A 25,075-nucleotide genomic window follows, 5' to 3' on the forward strand; every position below is an offset into this window, starting at 1 on the left:
CCTTTCATCCCTAAATCCACTTCTTGTTGAGATGCCATTTACTGTAGTAATCGCTGCTCAAGCACCACTTCTGCTCAGCCTGTTGTGGAGCACTCATCCCAAGTGGAAGGTGAAAATGAACATCGCACCTCTCGGGTGAAGCTGTGATGCCAGTTATCGTACCTTTTGATTCCACACACAAGTGTTAATAAAATTTGTGTCGTTAATGAGCAGATAATCCACTCTTAATGCGCTCGGAGAGTCGACTCGCCTGATGGTTGTGTTTTTTTGTCAGTGTGGGTTGTGAAGGCCAGATGCTGATTTACACGGTGTCGTAATGCTGATAGTTTTAACTTGGCAGTGAAATTCAGTTTCTGTATCATCAGATCTAGTCTGCTTCCTTGGGAGGTATATTTTCTAATCCTAGTCTAGTTCTGTTTTATAAATTATTATTGTATTTTTGTTTTTACCCTTAGGAAAACACAGGGAACTTTCACAGATTGTATCTTCTTGATAATTGTATGTTTTTCATGACTGTGTTCTCTCTCTATGTATAGCGCGCATGTAGTCAACAAAGTATGGGGATTATAGTTGCTTGCTCTCGCGCGTTACATCATTTTGCTTATCTCCGCACGGACCACACACTGCGAGTAGTGAGCGTGATGAAAGACAATGGATAATTGATGCACACAGAGCATCTACACATCTGCTGTGCTCCTCAGGGGGAGAGTTGAGGGATGCCCAGCCCCTTTGAGAGGTGCTGGGGTGTGGGAAGCTGCAGTCGGGACGCGGCTTGGAAACTCTGCAACTCTCAAACGCAGCCTTCACTAGAATTACATCATCCCGTGGCCTTTTTCTTTTTCTCCCCTCCAACCACATCAAACAGTCCTGAGGCGAGGCCTGTTTACAGGAAAGGCCAGTAGATGGGCTCCACCGGGCTTCTGGTTGCACTGAGACCTGGTTTTCCTGGTATTCATGCTCTCTGGCACCTGTGGAATCAAAATCGGACCCACACAGTATTTATGCACTGTAATTATAGGTTTACATTGACAAAAGCAGTGCATGAAACAATAATGCATACATACAGTAGAGTGCAGAGCGTGAGTATCTGGCAAAACAAACAAACAACACAATTGAAACCAGCTCATGTTTTTCTGAAGTGCAATACATTGCCATCCGGCTTCCCACTGAGTTGTCCAGTCAAATGAGTGCAGGTGGTTGCTGCGTCCGTCATGTTGACAACACAATGATTGCCTTGAAGAAGAGACTGACTGAAATCTCTCGCTCCTTCTCCCCCATTTGCTTGATTCATTACATTGAGAAGAGAGAGAAGAGGGAGGAGGGATCAGGAAGGCCGTGCTGGGAAAAAGCTGTGATGGTAGATTTTGTTCACATCAACCTCCGCTGCATGTATCATAACAATGTGCAGCCTTTAGTTATGGGTCAGCACACGTGTTCTCACCATGATGGAGTTAAGAAATAAAATAGGTCTGATTTGAGTCACTGTTTTGCTGATGGCGTTTCAGCTGGACAGTGACAGAGATGTTGTAATGTGATGAATGCCAAACAGAGTCCGATTAAGTGATGAGTCACAGAGGAGTGTGTCAGCAGTGAAGGCTGTATTTGTATCCGGCCAGGCTGGATACTAGGTGTGGTGTGTGTGTGTGTGTCGGGGGGTGGGGGTATGCAGCACAGCGTGCGGGCGTGTGTTGATGGATGAGGACGGAGCGAGAGAAGGACGAGGCATGAAATAGAATGAGGATGAAGGACAGAGAAGTCCTGGCCGGCTCGGGGAGGGGGGGAAGGAGACTGCGAGACAGAGATGGAGAGACTGAGAGTGAAGAAAAGAATGAGGGTCAGAGAGAAACTAACCTGCGCTCAAAATTGCTGATGCTGGCTCCTCTGTGCTGCGCTTTGGCTTCACACTTAAATCTGCATTTACTCAGACAATATCAGGTGAGTGTATCAGGGAAGAATTCTATCACTGCTGTCAGACCAGTGAAGGTCAACATGTCAATGGAGAAGAAAATGGAGACACTGGCAACACAGAAATCTCTGCTTGTCACTTTTTGACCACAACCCTAAGATTTGGAAGCATTTTTCCATCCCTGGTATTTTATTCACAGTGACTAAAAGACACAGACATGCACTAAACTCCGGACATTCTCCTGAAATGATCAATCGGGGCTCCATGTGAGAACACAGATGTCTGAGTCAGAGGCATCTGAGTAAAAACTCTGGATATCATCGGAACAGGCCCATGTGAAAACACAGCAGGTCATTATTTCACCACGAGGGAGTAGGTGCTTTGATGGATGCTAAATAAAAAAAGAAATAACAAAAAGAAAATCTCTTTGGAGATTTCTGTGCTGTTGTGAAAGCATCTGACAGGAGAATCTCTTCTGTGAAAGGCAAAACAGCACAAAGGCTGGACCCCGTTTCCTGGTCATTTTCCAGAGCTTAAAAAAAGGCTGAAAAGTTGATGAACTTCTTTGACAATTTTAAATGTCATGCTAACTAACAAGAGTGAAAACAGTAAATCCTTTATTCCCACCACCAAAGACATGCCGGTGGCATTATTTTTTCGGGTTCTCTGTCCGTTCGTCCCATTCCAGTGAACAGGATGTGTCAAGGATGCCTTGAGGGAATTTCTTCGATATTGGCACAAATATTCACTTGGACCCAAGGATGAACTGAGTAGATTTTGGAAATAATAAATAAAAATTCTAAATAAATGAAACCCACTGACAATATCTCTGAACAGAAATGTCAATTATTAAACACAAGTAGTTGAAACAAAATATAAAGTGGATCTTTCATTAAAAAATGAAGGCTCTTGAAATGAAAGGCTGCCTTATGCGAGCCGGAACACTCCAGCACATATTGAAAATCATCATCCAGCCACTGAGCCGTCACACTAAGCATACTCACTGACAGACGTCTGAGGTCCATATGTCCGTGCTCAAAACGTGCCATTAGCCGGCGAAAACCTTCGTCTTCTACAACGGTAAACAGCTGGTCATCAAGAGCAATAAATTCCGCGATTCTGTCATTAATTCTATCTAGTAAACTCCCTGCAGTTCTCAAATGCCTGCTGGATAAGCACTGCTGCACTTACACTCGCTTTAGCCTTTTTAAAAAAAAAAAAAATTCTAACGCTGGCTGCAAGCGCCTCGTATTCTTGCCATACATCATTGTCGCGATGACGGACTCGAAGGTGACTTATGAGATTGGTAGTGTTAAAACTTGCAAATGTTTTTATCCCTCTCGGAACCTCTGCACATTTGTTGCAAATTGCAATCCTACAGTCACTCTCAGAAAGTGGGAAAAACTTCCACACCGGCGACGCTATTTTTCAGTTCCGACGTGAACATTTCGCTGTTATGGACACGGGCGGATGTAAGACGTCATGAGCACGACCTCACATGCTGTGTTTATCGGACGTTTTATCGGCTATAATTTCATTAACCGATCAAGAAATAATAAAATAAAATTCCCATTAACGAGGCGATAATGTATCGGGCCGATATATAAAGTGCATTGGTGGTGTTGACATCTATGAGTTGGAGCAGTTTGCTGAAGATTATCTGACGACTTCCCACAGACACGTTGGACTGTTTGGCCTTGGAGGAGCTGTGTGTTAGTATGAGTGGTGACGTAGATGGCCCTTTGAAAAAGTCAGTGCAAACCTTTTGTAACTTTAGATAAAGATATATTTTTTTGAACTTTGAGGAATTTTACTTTCATTGGAGCAAAATATCTCTTTGACATTGTGGTTTCTTTATAAATCTTTAAAGCTCGGTTCAAAGCTGCATTTGATTTGCTGCCCGAGAGACTTCTGCTAAGAATCTCAGTGAGCATTGAACCTTTTGGTCTTGATCAATATCTAACAATTACACATTTTGTGAGGTAAAATGAAATAACTAGGCTATATACACTTTTACATTACAAGATCTTTGAGGTCTTTGATTTGCATAGCACCTAAATACCAGAGGAAATCAAGACAGTGCTGTTTTATGTTCTACTTGATTTCTCATGCTTTCCAATATGCATGGACGAGCAGGAGAACTGCTATTCAAGATGAAGAGAATGGTTTCACGCTGGGATGGAAAGAACTCAACGGGTGGTGTGATTCACACGCTTTTTTTCCTAAGTCTTATTTCGAGGATGATCCAAGATTAAACAAATTCACATTCTTTACAGTGTCATCGTGATGGAAACCTAATTACTCTGGTGTTCTCATTGTGGCCTGAAGAACAGAAGCGTCTCCCGTGTGCCACATTTCTAATGACCTTCCAAATGGTCATCCATACTGGAAGTCCTGCTGAGAATCTGCAAATTACTGCTGAATTGTGGGTAAATGAAGATTCCGTTCCGGCTGTGAGCTGTCATGATCTGTTTGAGAAAGGCGGGATTGTATTCATGCGTGCACACATGCTCACATGCAGTATACGTGCTTTCATATACACACACACACACACACACACACACACACACACACACACACACACACACACACACACACACACACACACACACACACACACACACACACACACACACACACACTCTCTATGGAGGCAAAGACAGAAGGATTCATCAGTCACTGAGTCACACCGAGTGTGAAAGGAAGCGGCGTCCTTTCTGTCTCTTGCAGTTCCTCTCTTACTTTCTTTCTCATCCATTAGTTTATCTGTCACTCCTCATCCCTTCTCAGTAGCCCATCTACTAGTCTCTCTCCCTCTTTCTCTCTTTCTGGCCATCTTAGTCTGGCTTGACCTTCCGTGGGTCGATTTCCTGTCTTCAACAGGACAGCAGGGGAGAGGGGCCGGCTGTTACCAGACCGGCCAGATGGCAGGGTCTATAGGCTGGGACCAGAGACTTGGGCTGGGGAAAACCCACTGACCAAACTGGGGACTGCAGCAGCAGACAGCAGCTCTGTGGGAAGAGGTGGACTGACAGTCCTGGATTCTTCAGCTTTAGTGCATATTTAGGCTACATCCACACTACTACGTTTTTGTTAAAAAAAAGATCAACTACTACTAACCCTAACCCTAACCCGCTATGGATACGTCTGGTTTCTACACTATTTCAGCAAAGACAAAGACACTAAAACTGAGAAGTTTGGAAACGCTGCTGGCCCCGTTTTTAGTGTGAAAACTCTGGTGTAGCGTTTTAGTCTGGACAGGCAGAAATGAAGATGCCGTAGACTCTTACAGCTTCTTGCTGATTGGGTCTTTTCAGTCACAACCTAGCCTTTGCTGATTCGTCAGGCTCCTATCACATGACCCCCTTCCAGAAGAAAACAGCTGGCATTAGCCATGTCTACCAGTGTAGAACGCAACATGAATAATCAATTAAAAGCGTTGCTGACTCTGTTGTCTTTGCTAACAGCTGTTGTGCAGTTAATTTCTGCTTTTTACAATGATACGACTGTTTACATGCGTAGGAGATGCGCTATTATTTAAGTAATTCCTGTTGACATCGGCACCAGTGTACGTGAGTGGTCACGTGATATACATTTTCAGGTGTGTTAGTATGGGCGGGATTTAAAACTGAAATGGAGCCCAAACGATGGTGGTGACAGATATTGTTTACGAGAAAATAGTAATATGAATGTGGCCTGAGACTCAGTTTGTCACGAGTGTAGTTTTGGTCCCAGCGCTCTTACACAGTTTCTTTGCAGACTAATAGCTGACAGGAGGCTGTGCTGGGGTGGGGTGAAGATGATCTGACTAGAAAAGTCAAACTGATGATGAGGAGGTTTGACAGCAGGGGAGGAGGCTGGTGGGGGTGAGAGGCGGCGTGTGTTGGAAGAGTTTGATCAGAAAGGACTGGAGAGTTTCTGTCCTTGGAGTGAAGTTAAACCTCCTGCGTCTTCTTTCTTCCGCTACATCAGCTCCTGAGCCGCTACATGACGTGTATCAATAGCACGGTGCTGTCTTATTTCTTGGGAAGCGTTCGCTGCACCTTGCCCGGGGCCATCCTGTAAGCTACCCATTAATGAAGGATCACAAATCATAAAGTGCGCCTTACGTAACCCTCGTTTGAAAGGAAGCAGGGAGCACAGCTGTTTGACTCAGCCACCTTCTCAAAAACACACTGGCTGCATGCAAATGAAGCCATCTTGCTGTTACATGAGAGAGGGGCCTGTTATCTGAGCAGCCAGGGTGAGGGAGGACAACTAATTCTAATGGGGCAACAGCAGCGCTGTACTTCCTGGTAGCTCTCTATATTCCAACCCATAAATCAGGTGTTGAGATGAAAGAGAGGCCTGCTTGTGCTCCATGGCTAATTTAAAGGATTAACACCTGTTCTACCAAGACAGATTAATCCTAATCCTGCTTTAACCCCTTTGATCTGAACTCCGAGTGCTTTGAGGAGTGGACTGGCCTAATCCCTTCTCAACGGCGACCAGAAACTACAGGTACCCGATGGAGCGTCTGGCTTCATGCTACAGTATGTTGTGTAACTCTGTGTTCATTTTCTTCTCCTTCGATACTTTGCGAAGGGTTTGATTCATTTCTGAATCTTTCCGTGCATCACTCCCCCTGCCCCTAACTCCACTTCAAAAGGGTTAATTCACATTTGATGCACTCTCACAGGGTTAGATTATTAAGGGCATGAAGAGCTGTGGTTGGCATAATAATCCAGGAGCATTTATTATAGTATGATCATCGAAGGGAAGGAAAACTGTTTATTTAATGCAAAAGGAAACTGTGTCTGGCTTCTGCTCAGCCACACTTATAGCTTTTATGAATCAGCATTTTAACAACCGCAGCAAACCAAACGAGGCGCTGCAGAGGATCTTAGACCTAGTTAAATATTTGTGCAGTTATTTGCTATTAATTGAAGCCTGTTCCAGAGATCATCAGTCATAAACTGTGGCCTTAATGCTTTAAAGTGCTCATTATGATAACCAGATTTCAGTGTGTGTGCATGGGTGTGGGTGTGTGTTTTGTGATGGTAACACATGGATACATTTGATATGAGAGAGAAAGGGGGAAGAGAGACTGTGGGAGAATTCAGATGAATTTGGTGTGGTGACGACAGCGGGAAGAACGGTAATTGAAAAAGAGAGGCATGAGTTTGGTTTTGGGGTTTTTCTAAATGAGGGCCTTGAGATGGGTGGGTCTGACCGCATGATTTTGTGTGTGTTCGTGTGTGTTCGTGTATGTTCGTGGAAGCAGACAGACACAAACACATCTGAATTCATTGTCCTGAACCACCTCTATGTTTAGTGCGTCGGCCGAGGAGGACCACACAGGATCTCTCTCTGTCTCATGCGTCGGAGAATGTGGCAACTCTGTTATTATTGATCCTGCCGCAGACGTCAAACCCCAGCGCCTATTTAACTGTCGGCCTGATTTAAACAATATGCTGGAGCCTGTTTCATCCATGTCCAAGACCACTGAATTATTAAACACGTCTCTAAAGCAAAGGTCCCTCTCTTTGCCTGATGTCTTCACGCAAATCCATTGTGTGAGGGACTCCAGTGGATAAAGAAGCTCTTGTTCATTGGTGTAATTGGGAGAATAATAAGGAAATAAGGGGGAATTAGGGGATGGGACTTGAAGACAATAAAAAGATCATAATCATATCTCTTAATCACGCTGTGAAGAATCACTGTTAAAACACTGTAATACTCTGAAAGAAACGAGCTTTCAATAGCATTTTCATTATAACCTAACAAAACACAGATAGGGTTTTTTATGCTTTTTCTTTCGAACTATAAGGATTGACTTTTGGCTTCATCAGGACATAATGAAAACTTAACTAGCTGAATTAAATTATAACTAGTCAATTATTTTTCTTGTCTAGACATTACCAATAGTACATTTGTCAGTAATGAGGAAGAATAAGTGCAGATAATTATACAAATGATGTGAATATATTTACCTAGGCATCAGCTAAAATTAAATCTTTTAGATAGTTTCATCATTTATGTCTTGCGTCCAGGGGGTACACCACCTCTCGCCCAATGTTTGCTGGGACCTTCACAACCCAGAAGGAGAAGCGGTCTAGATGAGAGATTGATTTATGTCTCGAGCTCCTCTTCTGTTGTGGCAATCGTTGTTTACTTCATTTGTTTCCTGGAGTTGTGCTCAACCATGAGCGAAAGAAATAAAAAAAACCCGAAACGGATTGATTAATTTAATGATTAACAGTGATACATTTATTCCGTATCATTGTTTTAATTATACAGCATGTCTGTGCGGTATGGTGGTGCAGTGGTTAGCACTGTAGCCTCACAGCAAGAAGGTCCAAAAGCTTTCCGCGCAGAGTTTGCATGTTCTCCCTGTGTATGCATGGCTTTTCTCTGTTTTCTCCAGGCTTCTTCCATCAGCCCCCCACCCACTACCCATGTGACCATGGATAAGCAGTGGATGGATGGATGGATGGATGGAGATGTTTTGTTAAATTCCTGTTTGTATCACCAATCCTCCTGTACTGCAGCCTGTGTCATAACTACCTGTAGAAAGCCATATGCTCAAGTTCTCCAAGATGAACCACAAATGAACATGCTGTTGGTCAAGAAAAGATGTATTTTCTGATCTGATGCCACTTTTGTCTGAATGACATTGCTGTTTGAGAATAAAACGATTTGCTTACCATTACAGCAGTAGGGTTAGCGCCTAAAACATCTTGGTTACTGTAGGAGAAAGACCATGACTTGGTTCAAAGGGGGCTATTGATTTGGTTTATTAGGGGACCTCTGTTGTCATGGTGACAGTAATAATCACTTGGTTAAGGATGAGAAACAACATAGTTAAAAGACAGTTTCTGATACTGTCAGTAGGAGGTAAGGAACAGCTATATGTAGTGTTTAAGTGGAACATTATGTCGACTCATCCGTCCGCACTGAACTACATCCTCTGCAGACATTTACTTCCTTTGCTGAGAGACTCCTGTTCCAGAGTGGAAACTGCAAGTGCAGCAACTTCCCCCTCAGAAAAACTGCCAGTCATATTTGCTATTTGACAGTTCCTCCATGTGCTTCTAGGCAGTGTCAGTGTTCTGCCTGCTGCTGAAAGTACAACCACCTGACCACCAGAGGCTGAACTGAAAAAAGAGACCTTTTGTTATTCTGGACCAAATCAGCACAGTGTTTGAACTGTTTATTAAACTGCACAGTGAGTAGTGATGCCTCCAGCTGAACACCATCCCGACTGATTCACCCTGGTGTCAGTGAGTGTTTTGAGTCGCTCTTCCTCCTGCCAGGAGCCTGCTCTCGAGATGAACCGCTCTGCTCCCCGCGGACTGGACCCGGCAAACAAACAAGATTTGGAATGGCTTTCAGGCCCGTAACATCAGCCTTTGCTCGGGGCACGTTGGGTGGTCAGTGCGTGTGACCTTTTCACAGTAGGGCCCCCTAACCCCCATCCATCCCGATTAGAGGACACTTATCAGGACAGCAGCCGGAGTGACACACTCCCAGCTGGGCTTCCCTTGAGAAAATGCTTTGCAGTGTACGGATAGATCCCCACAGTGCACTGAGGTGTGTACGTGTATGTGTGTGCGTGCGTGTGTGTGTAAGTGTGTAGAGTTGTTCTCTGCAGATAGGGCCCTGTGACTCCGAGATATGCACAGGCTCATTAATTAGAGGCTCTCATTATCCCCCCTCAGGCTCCAGACACTTAATCAACACCAAGCTCCAACTAAGACACACACGCCCATGCACACGCACGCACACACACACACCCACACCCCCCGTGCACATAGTCCACAGCAGGCTAAATTCTGACACAACATCATCCAAGAATAGAGCGGTGTAAAAGAGGTGACTGAATGAATTCTGATGAGGGTTATTTGTTTTCAGTGATGTACGGGACAACGGAGAGGGTGGATGTCAGTGCTGTTTAACACTTTTATGACTGTAATGTTGTTAAGCATTTCAGAACAGATTCATCCATCTGCCATGTCTCACTGTGGAAGCACTCTGTCAAACACTGTAAATTAGAATCTGATGTTAGGGAATTTACATGCTGGAAATAGAACAAATGAGACTTCAAGACCTGTTCCTTTGTTCGAATGTTGGATTACTGCCATTGATTTTGTAATGTCTATATCTTTAATATGTTTACTATCGTCCACAGGGGCATATGCAACTGAGGCCTTTAAAAAAAGACTGTACGCAAAGATGGACAACACGCCTCTGCCTCCTCCCACTTTGCAGAAGTGAAGCCAAAATAGAGTTTGTGCCAGAGTACTGCACCGGGTCAGGTACCCACCGGTTGTGTTATCTGTAGGAGCAACGGTTTGGTGTATGTCCCATCCACTAACATGGAGGTTAATGACCTATATACCTATATACGTGTATATTTTTTTCTTTTAAAATATTTGTGAAATGGTGATAACAGAAAGTGACATACAAGATAGACAAGAAACACAGATACATGTACATAAAGATAAGACAGACATAACATAATGCAGTTAAAGTGATATGTATGATAATCTAGTGAAAAAATAGTTTCTTGAGTAGAAATGAAATAGTGTGTGTGTGTGTGTGTGTGTGTGTGTGTGTGTGTGTGTGTGTGTGTGTGTGTGTGTGTGTGTGTGTGTGTGTGTGTGTGTGTGTGTGTGTGTGTGTGTATGAGTCCATGGTACATGTGTGTGTTTGTATTCTGGTAGTTATAAATATATGACGGTATTTTATGTATGTTACCAAAACAAATATAAATAAATAAATAATAATAATGATCATAATAAAAATAAAATAAGATAAATACGTAAATACATGCATACAACCTATAATAAAGCTGAATATACCCTATAATATAGTATAGTATATAATAGGTGTTATAATATATGGTATAATATTATATTCATTAATATGCATCTCTTCAGCGATGAGGTGTGGTACCTGACCAGGCAAGTGGCGAGGTGAGCGAGGCACCCCCCGCCCAGCTATATTAAAGGGGGGCGATGTAGATGCTTTTTGAGCAGTCATGTCGTGCATCCTTGTATACAGTCTATGGTGTATTCTCATAGGTTCTTGCATTTGGCTCTGCACATATATTACATTTGGGTACATGCTGTATCTCTGTACTCTGTGAATTTCTAGCCTTGAAACTGAAGCCCTTGTAATTAGAAGGCTGCTGCTAATTCAAACGGGGGGGTACAGACAGCGCACAGCGACACTCCACTGAAGAGAGTCTAAATTACTCTCAGACAGGCGGGAGAGCTTTTTGGAGGGTTGCACCTCTTTGAGTGTTTTTAAAAGCCTTTCTGACAGTTTTCATTTCTCTTCCGAACAGCCTCTGTTACTGACATGTGGGTGATGCACTTTTTACATCATATGGACTAATAAAGAGGCGAGCAGACAGATCCGTGTAAGCAAATGAGCATCTGTGCAGAGAACTGTATTGGCCCGCATCAGAGGGGATGATTTCATGAAGTTAAATTTCAGTTCAAACACATTCTCGGCTACCTTTATGTGAAACTGATTTGCCACGTGTCGGAGAATTAAAGCGGACAAACTCTAAGCTGCTCGCCTCTGTTCATTCCAGCAGAGAAAATTTAACGGTTACAAGGACATCTTTAACTGAAATTTTTTTGTGATTCATTGAAGCAATGGCGGTAGCATTCCTGAAGCATTACTGGTACCTCTAAAAACAATTTCCCTGGTCGTTGCCTGGTCTACAGTATTTATAGCACGCCACAAAATCAGCCGTGCTTTCGTCTTTTTGTCAGTCGTAAAAAAAGCATTCAATGACACTGAAGGACATTGAAAACACAGCTCTGATAGCTGGCAGGAGGGGTGATGGGACGTTTCTTGTTGCGTAACTAGAGTCGGTGGTTATTTATTGTGGAGCTGTCTGACTTACATGACTCTAAATCAAACCTGACCCCTTAGTCCCTTGTAACGTATCTTTACGGAACCGGCTCCTCCTCCCCGATCAGAACACACGGTGGAGACATTTTTTTAGGGCATGATTGGCAAGAACCAGAGAAAGAAGCACAAACTTTTCAAACAGCTCCAAGTTGTGGAAAATGAAATAGGGGGGTTTTTGTTTCCCTCTGAAGGCCGGAGTCCGATTTCCTGTGCAGCTCTGATTGGGAAAGCAGAGGCACGCACAGGGAGCCCTGCTTCTGTATGGAGATGCCAGATGACAGGCTTCACTACGAACAGACTGTCGCTGAACAGCGCACTGAAGTGGCCTTTGATTGATCATCACACGGGCCTTTTATGAAGCCGTCTCTTGTGTAAACCTGTTTTAGATGCTGCCACTAAAGTGTCTTGAGTGCGAGCGTGTGCTTGAAAGAGAACATAAATGTAAATTGTATCTTCTAGTGCCGTGTGTGTCTATAGTGTAACAGGAATCAGCCGGCCATAGGGGAGAAAAAAGACGTGATGAAGTGTCATCGGCTATCAAGTGAAACAAAACCTAGATAGTGTAACACAAGTGAAACAATAACCGCTTCCTGATTGACTACAAACGCATCCTTTGATCGCGGCGCTTGACCACGGTGTGTCATCCATCTTGGGTGCCAGCTGTGGTTCTGGAGGTAGTGTCAAACATTTTTGTTCCTGCTCATCCATGCGGATTAGTGGGTGTCTCATGGAGTCCCTGTGCACAGCAGGAGTTTGTCCATGAGGCCATATGTCAGCCTGTCACCCTCCTCCTTCTTGTCTTTTGTTATCTGAGTGACCCGTAGGTGCACTGCGGCCCTGCTGACCCTGAAGACACGCCAGTTTATTGACCGACTCGCAGCTCCATAGAGTCCATTACCTAAACCAATTTAAATCACAGGCCTATTGTATAAACTGATTTCACCTCACTCGATATCGACTGCACCTTTAATTCACCTTTCTTTTACTTTGGGATAATTCCCGGTGAATCCACAGTAATGCAGTTACTGTATTAATGCTGTCACGGTTAAATACTCATGGTTTAGTGCCGCAGCGGCCGGGCTCGGCACCAGTCGATCTGTTTTAACTGCTGATAGCTCTGTTTTGAAACTGTTTTCATTCTGTCACTGTGGCAGTGACTGTGGTGAGTGGGTTCTCACCAGAGTAACCATGCCCTCTGTTTTGAATTTGATTCCGCCCGCTTCCACAATTAATGATGAAAAGTCAGTTTTTAACAATGGAAACGCTGCAGATATTTTCTCATTTCAGCCAACCCCCCAAAAAACAAGGTTATGTATCTGTGGCTGTGTGTGGTGAATTATTGCAGTAAACTCCGTGTCACAGCTGCTCTCAGCTGGGTGGAATGAGGGGACGTGCATAAACAGGGTTTTAGTTGTCTCGGGCTCTCAGTCCTTTGTCTGTTTTATGGAGGAATCCAAATTATAACCACAAAAATGACAATCATGGACAACAGCCTCTATTGAGCACTGCTGCATGAGGTTATTTGAATCTCCCACTGTGGTGAGATTGTTGCATGGTTTACATAGAGCTGTTGAGCAGATGGACCTCCTGACCTTATTGTCAGTCAAGTTTGCAATGTTATGCACTGAAGTGAAGATCTGTAAGAATCCTGCACTTGATCTTAGGGAAAAAAGTATGTTAGAATTTTAGCAAAGCGTTTCTTACAGGGGTGTCAAATGAATTTGTAATGGTGTGAGAGATGATGGACCAGATTAAATAAATATGGGCATTAGATGTTGAACTAGAATGAAACTTAGAGCACAAACTGTACCTCCACCAAGGCCAAACATTCCCCTTAGATTCAATCAAGCTGCACCAAATTACACACACTCATGGATATGAGTCACCCAAATGTGTCTGATTTTTTTTCCATCAAGATCCATGAATTATTCTCTTTGAAACAATGTTAAAGATAGTGAGAAAAAAATCCTTGATCCCCCTTTCCCCGGATCCATGCCTAAATTGAATTGGTTCTTTCTTGGCCCATATCTCACCTTTCCCCCAGGTTTTATGGAAATCTTTTCAGTTGTTTTTGTTTAATCCTGCTGACAAACAATCAAAACAACAAACAACAACAAATGGACTGGGTTAAAAAATCATAACCTCCCTGGTGGTTAGCGTAGGGTTCTAAAAACACGTCAGGTGATACAGATTAACCCCACAATGTCTTCTTTCCTGACCCGTACTGGGGGGGGGGAATTATGGTTGATTATATTTGAAGCAGATTTATTAGAAGACCCACTACACTTGTAGTTTTGTCATCGAAATGCTATTTAAACTACAATTATGTGTAAAGTTTCCTCGCAGCGCTCACTTTGTAACCAAATCTAGTTTTGATCCAGATGTGAACACGTTCCAGCTGCAAATCCGAATGAAACATGTCTCTCACATGTTCAGTGTAGGACCGACATGGGGACATGTGGCTACAGAGCCTGTACAGAGGCTCAGTATCTGGAAAAGTGTCCTTGAGCAACACGTCACACCTCAGCCCTGCTTCCGTCTGGACGACAGCTCTGTGCGTAAACTTGAGGCGCACTTCTCTTCAGCAGATGTGTGAGCGGCGGCGCTATGACCCTGCTGCCTCCTGCCCGCTCGGCTCAGCTCGGCTCAGTTCGACTGCTCCAAGTCTGTAAAAACTGCGAGGCTGCAGGAGCGCAGGGAAGGAAGTGATCAGGGAGCCGTAGTCCAGTCTGTCGCTGTTGCAGGATTCAGGATTTCCTTCCAGCTCCTCGCAGGAATTCCAGGGATTTTTTTGGTGCTTGGACCCCCTCCTCCTCTCCTCCTGCTCTCCTCCTCTCCTGTCCCTGGAAGTAATCTCCCTACATGTCTCCGTCGGGCTGTGTTTGACTCTGTTTTTCCAGCAACGCTTAGAAAAGTGCGTTCGGCAACGTTTCAGACCACTGTGATGAATATTTCCTCGTTTCGGCACAGTCTTCAAGCGTCTCCTCTGAACCAAAGAGAACAGATTGGACACTGTTTCTCTGCCTCGGCTTCTTTCTAACGGTGTAGCCTTCTCACAAGGACGACTCTTGAAAAGTTTAAGAATATATTTTTTCCTAACACACAGTCTGGATTGGTCCTGGAGGCGCCGATCACTGCGCGTCGACTGAAGAGTGGGTTCATACCGGACTCGCACTTTTCTGGGGGGGATTTACGCACAGGAACCTTCACCCTGAACATTTGTCAGTCGACACCATGCGCCTCTGATTGTATTCCCCGAGCCCAACTGTGGATTTAACCGGTGTGTGGTTCCTGTGGACTGCGCCGTCTGCCCCGTTAAATTGCCGCAAAGCTGAGACTCCCAGCACCACATCACCATGCGTCGCTTCTTGGAGAAAATCTGCTGCAAGAGCGAAGGAAGTCGGGAGGCGGCATGACTCGCGCTCTGGATTTCTTTGAATCTACACTCCCTTCTCATATAATATCTTAATGCTGTTCAATTTTGGTTTACAAATATGATGAAATGGCAGCCCCGGAAGAAGGTGAGTCGGTCTCATGTACATAGTATTTCCAATCATGGCGATAAATAACGTTTCTCTAAATGCCAAGTTGGAGAGAAGGGGCTCCGATACAGATTGCTGACCTCTCTCTGTGTGTTTAATACATATGATCGAGCCTGTTAATGCAGTTGCTATAATCAGAATGACACTGTACTACACTAAACTGCAACCAAAGCAGATTCAATTACAAAAAGCAAGTTCCTGTTTCCTTTCCACTTGGACCTTTCTCCCTATTTATGCGTTTTCACATCTATTTGCTTATGAGAGACACAGCACTCAGCTGTTGTGCATTGCTCTAGGCCACCTATAATATATTTACATATTAATGTTACACACCCAAGCTTTATAAATATGCTGCTATGTTGATTTTTTTTTTTATTCTGTGACCCCGGTGCATTGTGTGTCTTGCACCTCTGAACAGCATCAGACCTACATTGTTAATCTGGACTAATCAAGACATCAGTGATTAATGTTCCCTGCAGTGAATCTCTGGAGTGCACACGCACACACGCACACACACACACACACACACACACACACACACACACACACACACACACACACACATATACACACACAGACAATGTTGAGTCCTGTGTCGAAACAGAAAAACAAGCTTTTGTAGATTTACACACGAAGTTTCAGAATGAAGTGGCACCTCTCTTCCAATACCTCCATCTCTCAGAGAAAAGCTCTGTGAGCAATAGAATGTGTGTGCAGTTTATTGTTTCCATGATTAGACGCACATTTTCTATCCTAAATTCAACTCTTATTGGTTTCTGTTAGTGCTCCGTTTTCATGGCCTCGGAGAATTACAACATGGAAAATATCTGAGATTCATCTGGGGTCTATAAAAAATTGGTAGCACTGAAATGCTTATGGTTGGGATTTTTACCAGCAGGTGGCACTTGTCTGACAAGAAGCAGCCAGCCTGTGCAGGAGTGGGCTTTTACTCCCAGAGTCTGGAGTCAGGGAAAGAAAAATTAAAGGATGTTCAACTCTTTTTCTTTCCTCCACTGCATCATTCTAAACTTTATTTTTCCCCAAAGACCATTCAACAGTGGCAAAACACCAAGCTTTGGTGGCCCAGATATTTTTGCCTCTCGCAGGTAGTGTAACCACAACCACTGTCAGTGCTTTTCATGGAAAGCCTCTTCACTGAGCATGGTTTAAGTAACCCCTGCCTCCCTTTGCCTAAAATTAATTTCGCTATGTCATTTGTTCCACCTCAGGAATCATTAACGTGGATAATCTCATCCTGAAAGATGAGATGAAAGTGAGTGATCAAAACCCAGCTCTTTAATGTCGAATCATCAGCAGAGAAAAATAAAAGCTGTGAGTGTGCCCTGATGGTTTCTACAGCTGTGCGGTGTATCTGCCAGAATCATCCACGAGACCCCCACCCCTTGAGGACTAAAAGCCTTTCCTCGCTGCAGGAACTCATTCCCGGCCACACTGCAGTCGTGTGCATGTGCTCAAGCTGAAAATATGCTGAAAGTAACACTGTCCTTCATGTGCAAATTCTCCTTCCATCAGAGTGAGGTGAGCGCACCACATCACTCATGGTGGTGGCTCTCCTCAAGGGGAAGAATGGTCACCCTGTGTTGTTGTGTGATGTTAATTTATTAACCTGTTGGGGATGTTGGACGCGAGATGCATATGTATGACCATAAGCACTTAGATGAGAAGACACAAAGCTGCAGGGTTGTGTTCAGTATGTTGAATTACTTGCCTCCCACACAGTGTATGCATGTGTTTGTGTGTGTGGTTGACATTCTTCTTGTACCCTGAACTCTTGTTCATTGGCAAGGATGTCTTCTGACTCAGATATTTGACGCAGCGGGCAGGACGTTGAAATGAAAAAGAAACAGCTATTGTGCTCCACGTTGCAAGGAAAGGGATTTCTTTAGATTCCAGCGCTCTCTTTAGAAAACACAAATACACAATAATGTCACGGAAAGGTCCTTGAACCTCCCCGCGCCCGCTTCTTCTTTATCAGCTTTTCAATCTGGCCCTTTACTCCACTTGTAGGTTGATGGGAATCAATAAAAAGTGTAATTGTGTAGGTGTCCAGTCCACCTCTCTTTAATGGATTACACTAATGAGTCACAATTTCAAATTTATAGCGATGAATAAATGAGAGATCAATCCTCATAGTTCTTCCGACAGATAGCTTTTCTGTTCTGGAACCAGATTGAGAAAGAGATCTCTTTATTTTTTCAGGTGATTTGTGTGATTAACGTTTACTTCCTGTAGTTTGGCTGAGATGCTCTAAACACTTGAGCTCATCTGTTACACAATGTTAAAAAAGGGGAGGCACATGAGTAAAGGCGGCCATAGACCTGGGTTTCTGATGATGGTTTCTTAAGGCTGTGGGCCCAGTGATAATCAATGTTTTTTGCACAGACAGCTTTTCTTGGAGGGGGCTTAAAAGCTTAAGTGCAACAATGCGCTGTGGGCTCTCCTTCCCTTTTAAAGTAAAGATACACTTTTTGTTTTGTGTCTGTGCAGCTCAGGAATGCAAACATGGCTGTTGCTGTGCATGATAAGTGGAGTAGGGTGGGTGTGCAGCGGCGGCCACTGCAGGCAGAGCTGTATAGTGTTGGACATACAGTATATGTTGCACGTGTGACCAAAAAATTGCATTTCTGCTCCGTACAACTGCACAACTGCAGTTCCGGGAGCAAGTGGTTGAAACAAGCAAACTCAGTGGCTGATGCTCCCCTTCTTCGATTGGTCACTTTGAACACACCAGTCCCAAGCCTGTCTCTGATCTTCTAACCCCCTCCCCCTATATTTTTCTGGAGCAGTTATTAAGTTTATGGATCATATATACAACAGTTGTTGAAACAAAAAGCTGTGTTACGTTTTGTTTATTCACTATTTTTGTGACTTTAATGGAACAAGTCATTTGCTTGTCAAATACTTGTTTAAGGTGATGGACTGTACTACCTGTGATTGCAGTAACAGATGTTTACACATGCTACAACTTTGTGGCCTGTGCTACAAAACTACCAACCTCTATAGCACCAATACTCTGCAAACAAAGATATCATACAGCCCTGGCCCTCCTCTTTGGTTGTGCTGGGTAAGCATCAGAAAACATGGACAGTATCTGTCCTGGGGGAAAGCTATCTCAGGTCAGACATGGCTGCGTGCCTCAAAGTGTCCTGAGATGAACAGAAGCCTCCAGTTTGCCTTCAAAGGATAAGGAACCTGTGGTGTTTGCTGTGTCCTCACATGTTTGTCTATGTGTCTACATGGGTGCAAGTCCAAAGTGGTGTCGACGTGGGTTATGGACTCCTGCGGTTTGGCAAGTTTCTTTGTGACTTCTTTGTCTCTTGACTGTGGTTTTTTCCTTGTCCACAAATTTTCTGTGCAACAGCTGAAAAACATTCCATTCTTCTTTTTCTGCTGCCAGATGTGTTTTTTAGTCATCATCACCCCATGTTATCTTGAGCCGAGCTGCTCGCAGCCTGTTAATATGTTGGGTGGTCTCATGTTACGAATCCAGGCTCTGCATTTAGAGCTCACATTATGCCTCGTGGCACTGTGACCAAGCCAGAAGGAAGTGACTGTTTGCTTTCTGCGGCCATGCCAGATGTTTCTATACGGGTTCCACTCAGTTGACATAAAGACTTCTCACCTGAGAGGGACAGGACACTCCGCTCATGTTTCCTAGGCCGGGCTCTCTGGGAGCTCTGACTTTTACTATCGGCGTGCGCACACTCTTACATCTCTGACCATGTTCACCGGTTTTTCACCTCAGGGACTTTCTCATGCTTCTTCTCCTCTTTGATTCAGTATTATTTATGAGCTCTTCTGTGGGGGGGGGGAATGGGCTATCTCTCCCCCCAGTGCTCAGTCAGTCCCTGTGACGTCTCCTGGCTGGCAGCAGATTTTGGAATACATTTACAGCAGGGGGAAAAGCCGTCAGAATGTGAGGAGAAGTAGTGGAGGATTCACATCTGAGGAAAGAAGAAAGTGGGAAAGGCTGTCACTGGGGATAGGGGAGTGAGCGAGATTGCTGGACAAAGACTGACATACATCAGGGGGACAAATAAATGGGGGCTAGATTGTAGGACTAAAGTAAGGTGGGTGGATATCGAGGAGAAGAAATGGAATTGCTGTAGAGCGGTGCGCCCCTGATAGAATTTGAGATGGTTGGAATTTGAAAAGTGAAAGAAAATGGGGCGAGGGCTTGGAGACTAAAGGATAAAAGATGGTGCAGGAAATTTGGAGTTTAGGAGTGAGAGGCCCTGGAGGGATGCAGCAGGGATAATTAATGATAGGGTGTGATGCACCTGCTGTTCCTGATGCTGTGTTTACCGCCCAGCATGCCGAGTGCAACGGGATGCGACTGCGTGGCCAGCCCCCCGGCCCATCCTCCTGGGGTGTGGGAAGATACTGTGGGGGCAAGGGATTGGGTGAGGTAAGGAGGGGGGGTGGTACAGCGACTCAGCAATACTGCTAAAATGTATGGGCTGCACTCGCTCTGCTAATCCCAGTCCGCAGCTTCCCATTGGGAGAGCTGGACAGAGATGGAGGAGAGAAGGAAGAGCTTCCTGGAACGCAGGGCTCCGCTCGCTCTTATTGTGATGCAGTGGTCTGCAGTGTGCACAAACTGCAGGCATATGCCCGGTGAGGCTCTCCTGGGAGTCCACTGTCAAAATACAACAGGAGAAACAATGGAAACGATGGTGACTGGGCCATCCTGCTCTCATTAATCCTCATCGCTGGGACCTGCTCATTGCACTGTGAGCGTTCGGATGGATTTTGGGATAGCAAGTGGCAAATGCAAAGATTGATTTATTTGTAGAGCGGTCCATTTGCAATGTTTTCCTCCGAGCCTCAGAGTGCTCATTTCTGATATGCTGTGGCTTTTCCTCTACCCCCCAGTGCTTCTGTTGGAGCAAATGGAGGCATGTTGGATTTTATTGAGGTCATTGTTCCAGGGGTGTGGTCAGCTGCTCTCTGGGCTCTCGGTGCCTCCACGGGGAATAAAACAGACCTGACTTGATGGACCACATCAATAGGAACACATTTACTTGTTCCATGAGGTGGAACAGTCCTGTGCAGGACTTGAGCCCTATTCCTTTCATTCTTTTCACCACTTAAGCTTCTGTATTATGTACTCAGTCTCGCATACTGTATACTGAGGAGAGACAGTGTTTCAGACATAATCTGGCTGTTTTGAATAGGGGCTGTCAATGGCATTAGAGACACATCTCCTCAGCATATGGCCTGAAAAACATGCATACTTTTCTCTGTTCCACAACATTTATCAGAGTGCAGCTGCCAAAACCGCTGTTCCTACATTCCTTTATAACTCTGCACTGGACTGGTTCCAGTGGGCCGGGCATAGTATCAGCTCAGTCCTCAGGCCCTGCAGCTGTCCTCAGTCCAATGCAGCATTGTATGTTGTGACAGACATTCGCTGCTAGTGTGTTCTAAAGACGGCCCGTGATCCAGCCTGGTCGGAGACGTGTAAAGAGCACGGCTAATACCAGCCTGCCTCATACTGACGCCCCTAGATCCCACTAATTCCCTCTCTTCTTTTGTCAGAGACGGGATTTATAAGCTCTTCTTTGAAGGCTCAATTTTCCAGGAGTGTGTCCGTGGCTTAGCTGTAGCCTTTGCGTGGTCAGGACTAGACATTCCATTCCTCAGATTGACCGTCTGGTTTGGCACCTGAGTGATCAGTGTTTGGTTCTTGAGTAGGTTATTGATGATTATTGAGTGAGAAAAAAAGTCAATTAACCTCTGTATCCTTCTGCGTTCTGTCCACTTGTATAAATGACACACAGTGCAAGAGAGAAGCAAACAAGATTAGTCTGAGCCTCGCCCTTCCATCTAGGTTTTGAAAAGGAATAGGTGCTGCGCAGTGTTTTTGTAGTCAAACGGTGCAGCAGACACAAACTGCTCCTCCAGGGGTCACAGTAACAACCAGGCCCAGAGCAGATTGTTTTAGTTCCCCTCACACTGCCACTCTGACCTCTCCGGTCCGGCCTCTACTTACTCTTCCTGCCATGCTGAATGCGGTGAGGGCTGCTGAGAATGTTTTTTTTTACTGCCAGCTGTAAAAATCTTGCGGGGAAGGAAAAGAGAAATGGTGCCGAGCACGACCCACTGCGCCTTTTCCCTTTCCTCTTCTCAAAGCTCGGTTCAGCCGCCGGTTCCCTCTCGTAAGTTTGGAGTTATTTATATGAGGCTTATACCGAGACACTTATGTCAGGCATATGTTTATAGTTGCTAAGATATGTGGGCCAGGAGCACTTCCATATCCTCCGTGGGCTGGTCTCCTAAGGGAGATTCATGATTCCAGCTACCTTAACAAGGCACACAGACAGGTGGTGACTGACAGGCATGCTGAGAGAGATTCAGTAATGAGGACCCCAGAACAAACCTCCGTGGTCCACCCCCCCATGCTTCAGTATCGCAAATGATGTCATGCCTCATAGATTTTATATATTTAACTAGGGGTTCTATTGCAGTCTAATAGAGCCATACTTACATCATAATGCCGTCTCTGTCTCCTCCCCTTCACCGTGGCTCCTCTCTGGCCTGTCTGGGTTCACCCCAACAGTGTTGCCCCCTGTCGCGCATGTTCTCCTGCTTGTCTGTGACTACAACATAAAAGTGTTTTTGTTTGTTTGTTTGTTTGTTTGTTTCCGCCGATGTCTGTAGCCTACATTTGTGGATGTGACTTGAACCTTAATGCTTATCCCACCTGCCTGCCTCCCGTGTGTTGCGTCGCCACTTTTCTTTAAAGGAGCTGTGTAGAAAGAAAAACAGTCTGTTTTGGTGCGCCCATGAATCTGCAGCATGTGTCAGCTTGTTTATCCCACATGCTGTGTGTATCTGTGCATTTTAAAAGGCCCTTTTTCTGTGTGCCTTTTGAAGTCTCTTGGAAAACGCTCATCTTGACAGGTGAGCGATCTCCTCGTGTCCGATAGGAGGTGATTGATGGAAACTGTAAAATATTATCATCCATCAGAGATAGTGAAAATACTGTATCTTCTCCCTCTCTCCCCCAGCCTGCCCTTCCCCTCCTCCAGTCCTCTCTCTTGATGTATATTCCTGTGACTGGGGTCAGAGGCCACATTAGAGCACGTATTGTTCAGCAGTCTGGAGAGTGCTCCAGTTACCACTGTGAAATCTCAAGCATCAGCGGCTTCTTAGCTGTTTAAATACACCGTAAGAGGCTGAACACTGATACAGGGGCTCGACAGGCACTTCACAATTTGCACGGGGTGACGTTTTGCGTTATTTTAAATAATGACTCCTTTATAGCCATGTAAAATGTGTTTGCGGCCTGTGCCACCTGTCTGGGTGTTCTGCATGATGAAATCCTGCTGAACACAACATGTTTAGTCCTATGAATGCTACTCTGTCTTCTGCAATAAAAAATATGCTATATGCACTCGCTCCAGCTGCTCCAGTGAGGGATGCAGAAAAAAAAAAAAGATGTAATCACTCATTGGAACAAAAGACTGTAACTTGGCACACAACAGTTGGTGCAATGCTTCAGGTGTGAAATTGCCCCCAATTTGCATTTGGGAGTATGTATAAGCCCCCTCGTCTTTATCTTACTGTGAACATTGTTGTCTTTTTCCACTTGCAGAGAAGCCTCAGACTGCTGTGCTAGTATCTTACACTGCAGTAGTACCTTTGACAGTACAGTGTAGTTCAGCTGCCCCATTAGGTGTTGGTGAAGCTAAGGTACAGCTCAGGTTCTGGGGTGCTGACTCAAACTGCTGAGCTTGGTGCTATAATGAATGGATATATTATACTTTACAGACACTGAATGCTTCTCGTTTGTTGCTGCTGGGCAGTGCACAGTTTTACAACAGTGCCCAGGGGACATTATTGTAACATAGCCATACTGGCTGGCACTTGGACGTGTGAATTATTATCCGTGGCCGAGTCTGTCAGTGAACACGACTGCATGTGTCCATCAGGCTCTGACCACCACCAGCAGCAGCAGCAGCCCTCAAACAGGCTAAGCTGCTCGCCTTTAGCAGATGCACAGCCGAACCTGCGCACAAAACGTCTTACCTGGAAGCCCTGGGTTTTATTTTCCTCCACACAACTGGGACGTTATATTATTTATAGTGTTGCTGTGCACACAAGCTCGACACCTCTCAGCTTGAAACTCATATGAATCCAAATTAGCTCCTCAGATGCACTATAGTAGTTTTGAAGTAAATGTTGACATTCACACGATCACCTCTATCTCTCCCCAGCTTTCTATCCCTCCGTCTCCTCACTCCTCCATCTCTGCATTGTGCTCGTAGCCAACAGAGCAGGGCCTGAGGCAGAGCAGGTGCATGCTGCTGTGATGGCTCCTCGCACACACACACATGCATGGGCACACTCGGGGGAGATGGGCCAGCCGCGGTGCCACTCTCAGTGAAATGGCAGACCGGGTTTGTTGGTCGGGGAGGAGGAAGAGGAGGAGGACAAAAGCTTTGTGCTGGTTGTATTCTCTGGTCCAAGTCGGGAGTGAGCAGGTGTTTTGTAAATGAAAGCAGTACTCCGTGTGCAAGCGTGCTCTTGGTCCCATAGGAACAATTTTGTTCTGGTAAAATCCTGTTCGCTGCTAATCTGTAGACAATGTTGCGTGTTTCTTTGCCAATCGGTGTTTTGAAGTGCGTCGTTTTGGCACTGTGTTAAAAATCTAATTCAATAAATTGGTTTGTAAATTGGTTTGTCCCTGTTGCTGCAGGTGGTGAGTTACATGGTTCAGGGCCGTAATGAATAGAAATTGACCAAATCTCTCGGCGTAAATGCATTTTTTGTTAGATAAACAACAAGTTGGTTCATTCTGAAGGCATTTTGTATAAATCTGTGCAGACGTACTGGGCACTGCTCCACATGCAGATTAATTGTTTCATGGGGACTGCACTGGAAGTAACAGTTTGACATCCGATCCCTTGTTTTAATGTCATTTGTTCTCTCATTTTGTCATCATGCTAAAAATTCTAAGTGACTCAACCTTTGAGGTTTCCTGGTCAGAGTGATAGACAGATGTAATTGGTGCATGATTGATCCGTCTGATGGATTGTGATAAAACCCTGACATGAAAAAGGTTGAACAACAGCAATATTGCAGCTTTATTGTGATACATGTTTCTTTTGTAAATGGAGTTTGTCAGTCCTCTTTGCACCGCGTGGCAAACAGACAGATGGACTGGCAGGTTGACAGATAATGTGAATGCGGCAGGCGGATCTCTTTCTGAGACACCTCTTTGACTGCTATCACAGCTCCTCGTCCCAGTTCCCACAAAAGAAAGACGCATTTAATTCCTTGTCCTCGTTTCCTGCGATGACGGAAACTGTTGCCCTGGCGCAGGAAGCTCTCGTCTCAGGAAACGCACACAAAACAACACAACACAAGAAAGATGTTTTCTACCTTGCATCCAGTGGCTTCCGTTTCTCTTTTCTCATTAGGTATTGATGCACATGCCTAGTTGTCTCAATCAGAGTGCGTCTTTAAGTGCTTTCCTGTTTGGGAAATGAACGTCAAATGATCTTGTTTGAGTGCCCGTCTCCTCTTGGCTTGTGTGATGGTGAGTCCCGGGGGGGATTCGTGAGAGGATTCAAATCGGAGGTTGTTGAGAGGAGGGGGAGTTACGAAACCTGATCAGAATATGGTTTCAGTTAATTAACTAAAGATTTTTTTTTCCCTCGTTTCATCTATGTGTAATCTTATTACAGAT

General features: G+C 44.7%; 1 protein-coding gene across 3 annotated transcripts in view; it reads left to right on the forward strand.

Moving 5' to 3' along the window:
* Nucleotides 1-25,075, forward strand: part of LOC118114802 (tetratricopeptide repeat protein 28) — a 183,092-nt gene that overhangs the window by 46,126 nt on the left and 111,891 nt on the right. The window contains exon 1 of one of the 3 annotated variants that reach the window (XM_035165489.2): nt 14,473-15,336. The exons of the other annotated variants lie outside the window; for them this stretch is intronic. Coding sequence (XP_035021380.1) covers nt 15,310-15,336 — 27 coding nt within the window. The 5' untranslated portion in view covers nt 14,473-15,309. Of the gene's footprint in view, nt 1-14,472; nt 15,337-25,075 lie in introns of those variants that run through there. 3 annotated transcript variants of the gene reach the window in all.

This window comes from Hippoglossus stenolepis, chromosome 9 (genome assembly GCF_022539355.2).
Source record: "Hippoglossus stenolepis isolate QCI-W04-F060 chromosome 9, HSTE1.2, whole genome shotgun sequence".
In the NCBI taxonomy this organism is placed as follows: domain Eukaryota; kingdom Metazoa; phylum Chordata; class Actinopteri; order Pleuronectiformes; family Pleuronectidae; genus Hippoglossus; species Hippoglossus stenolepis.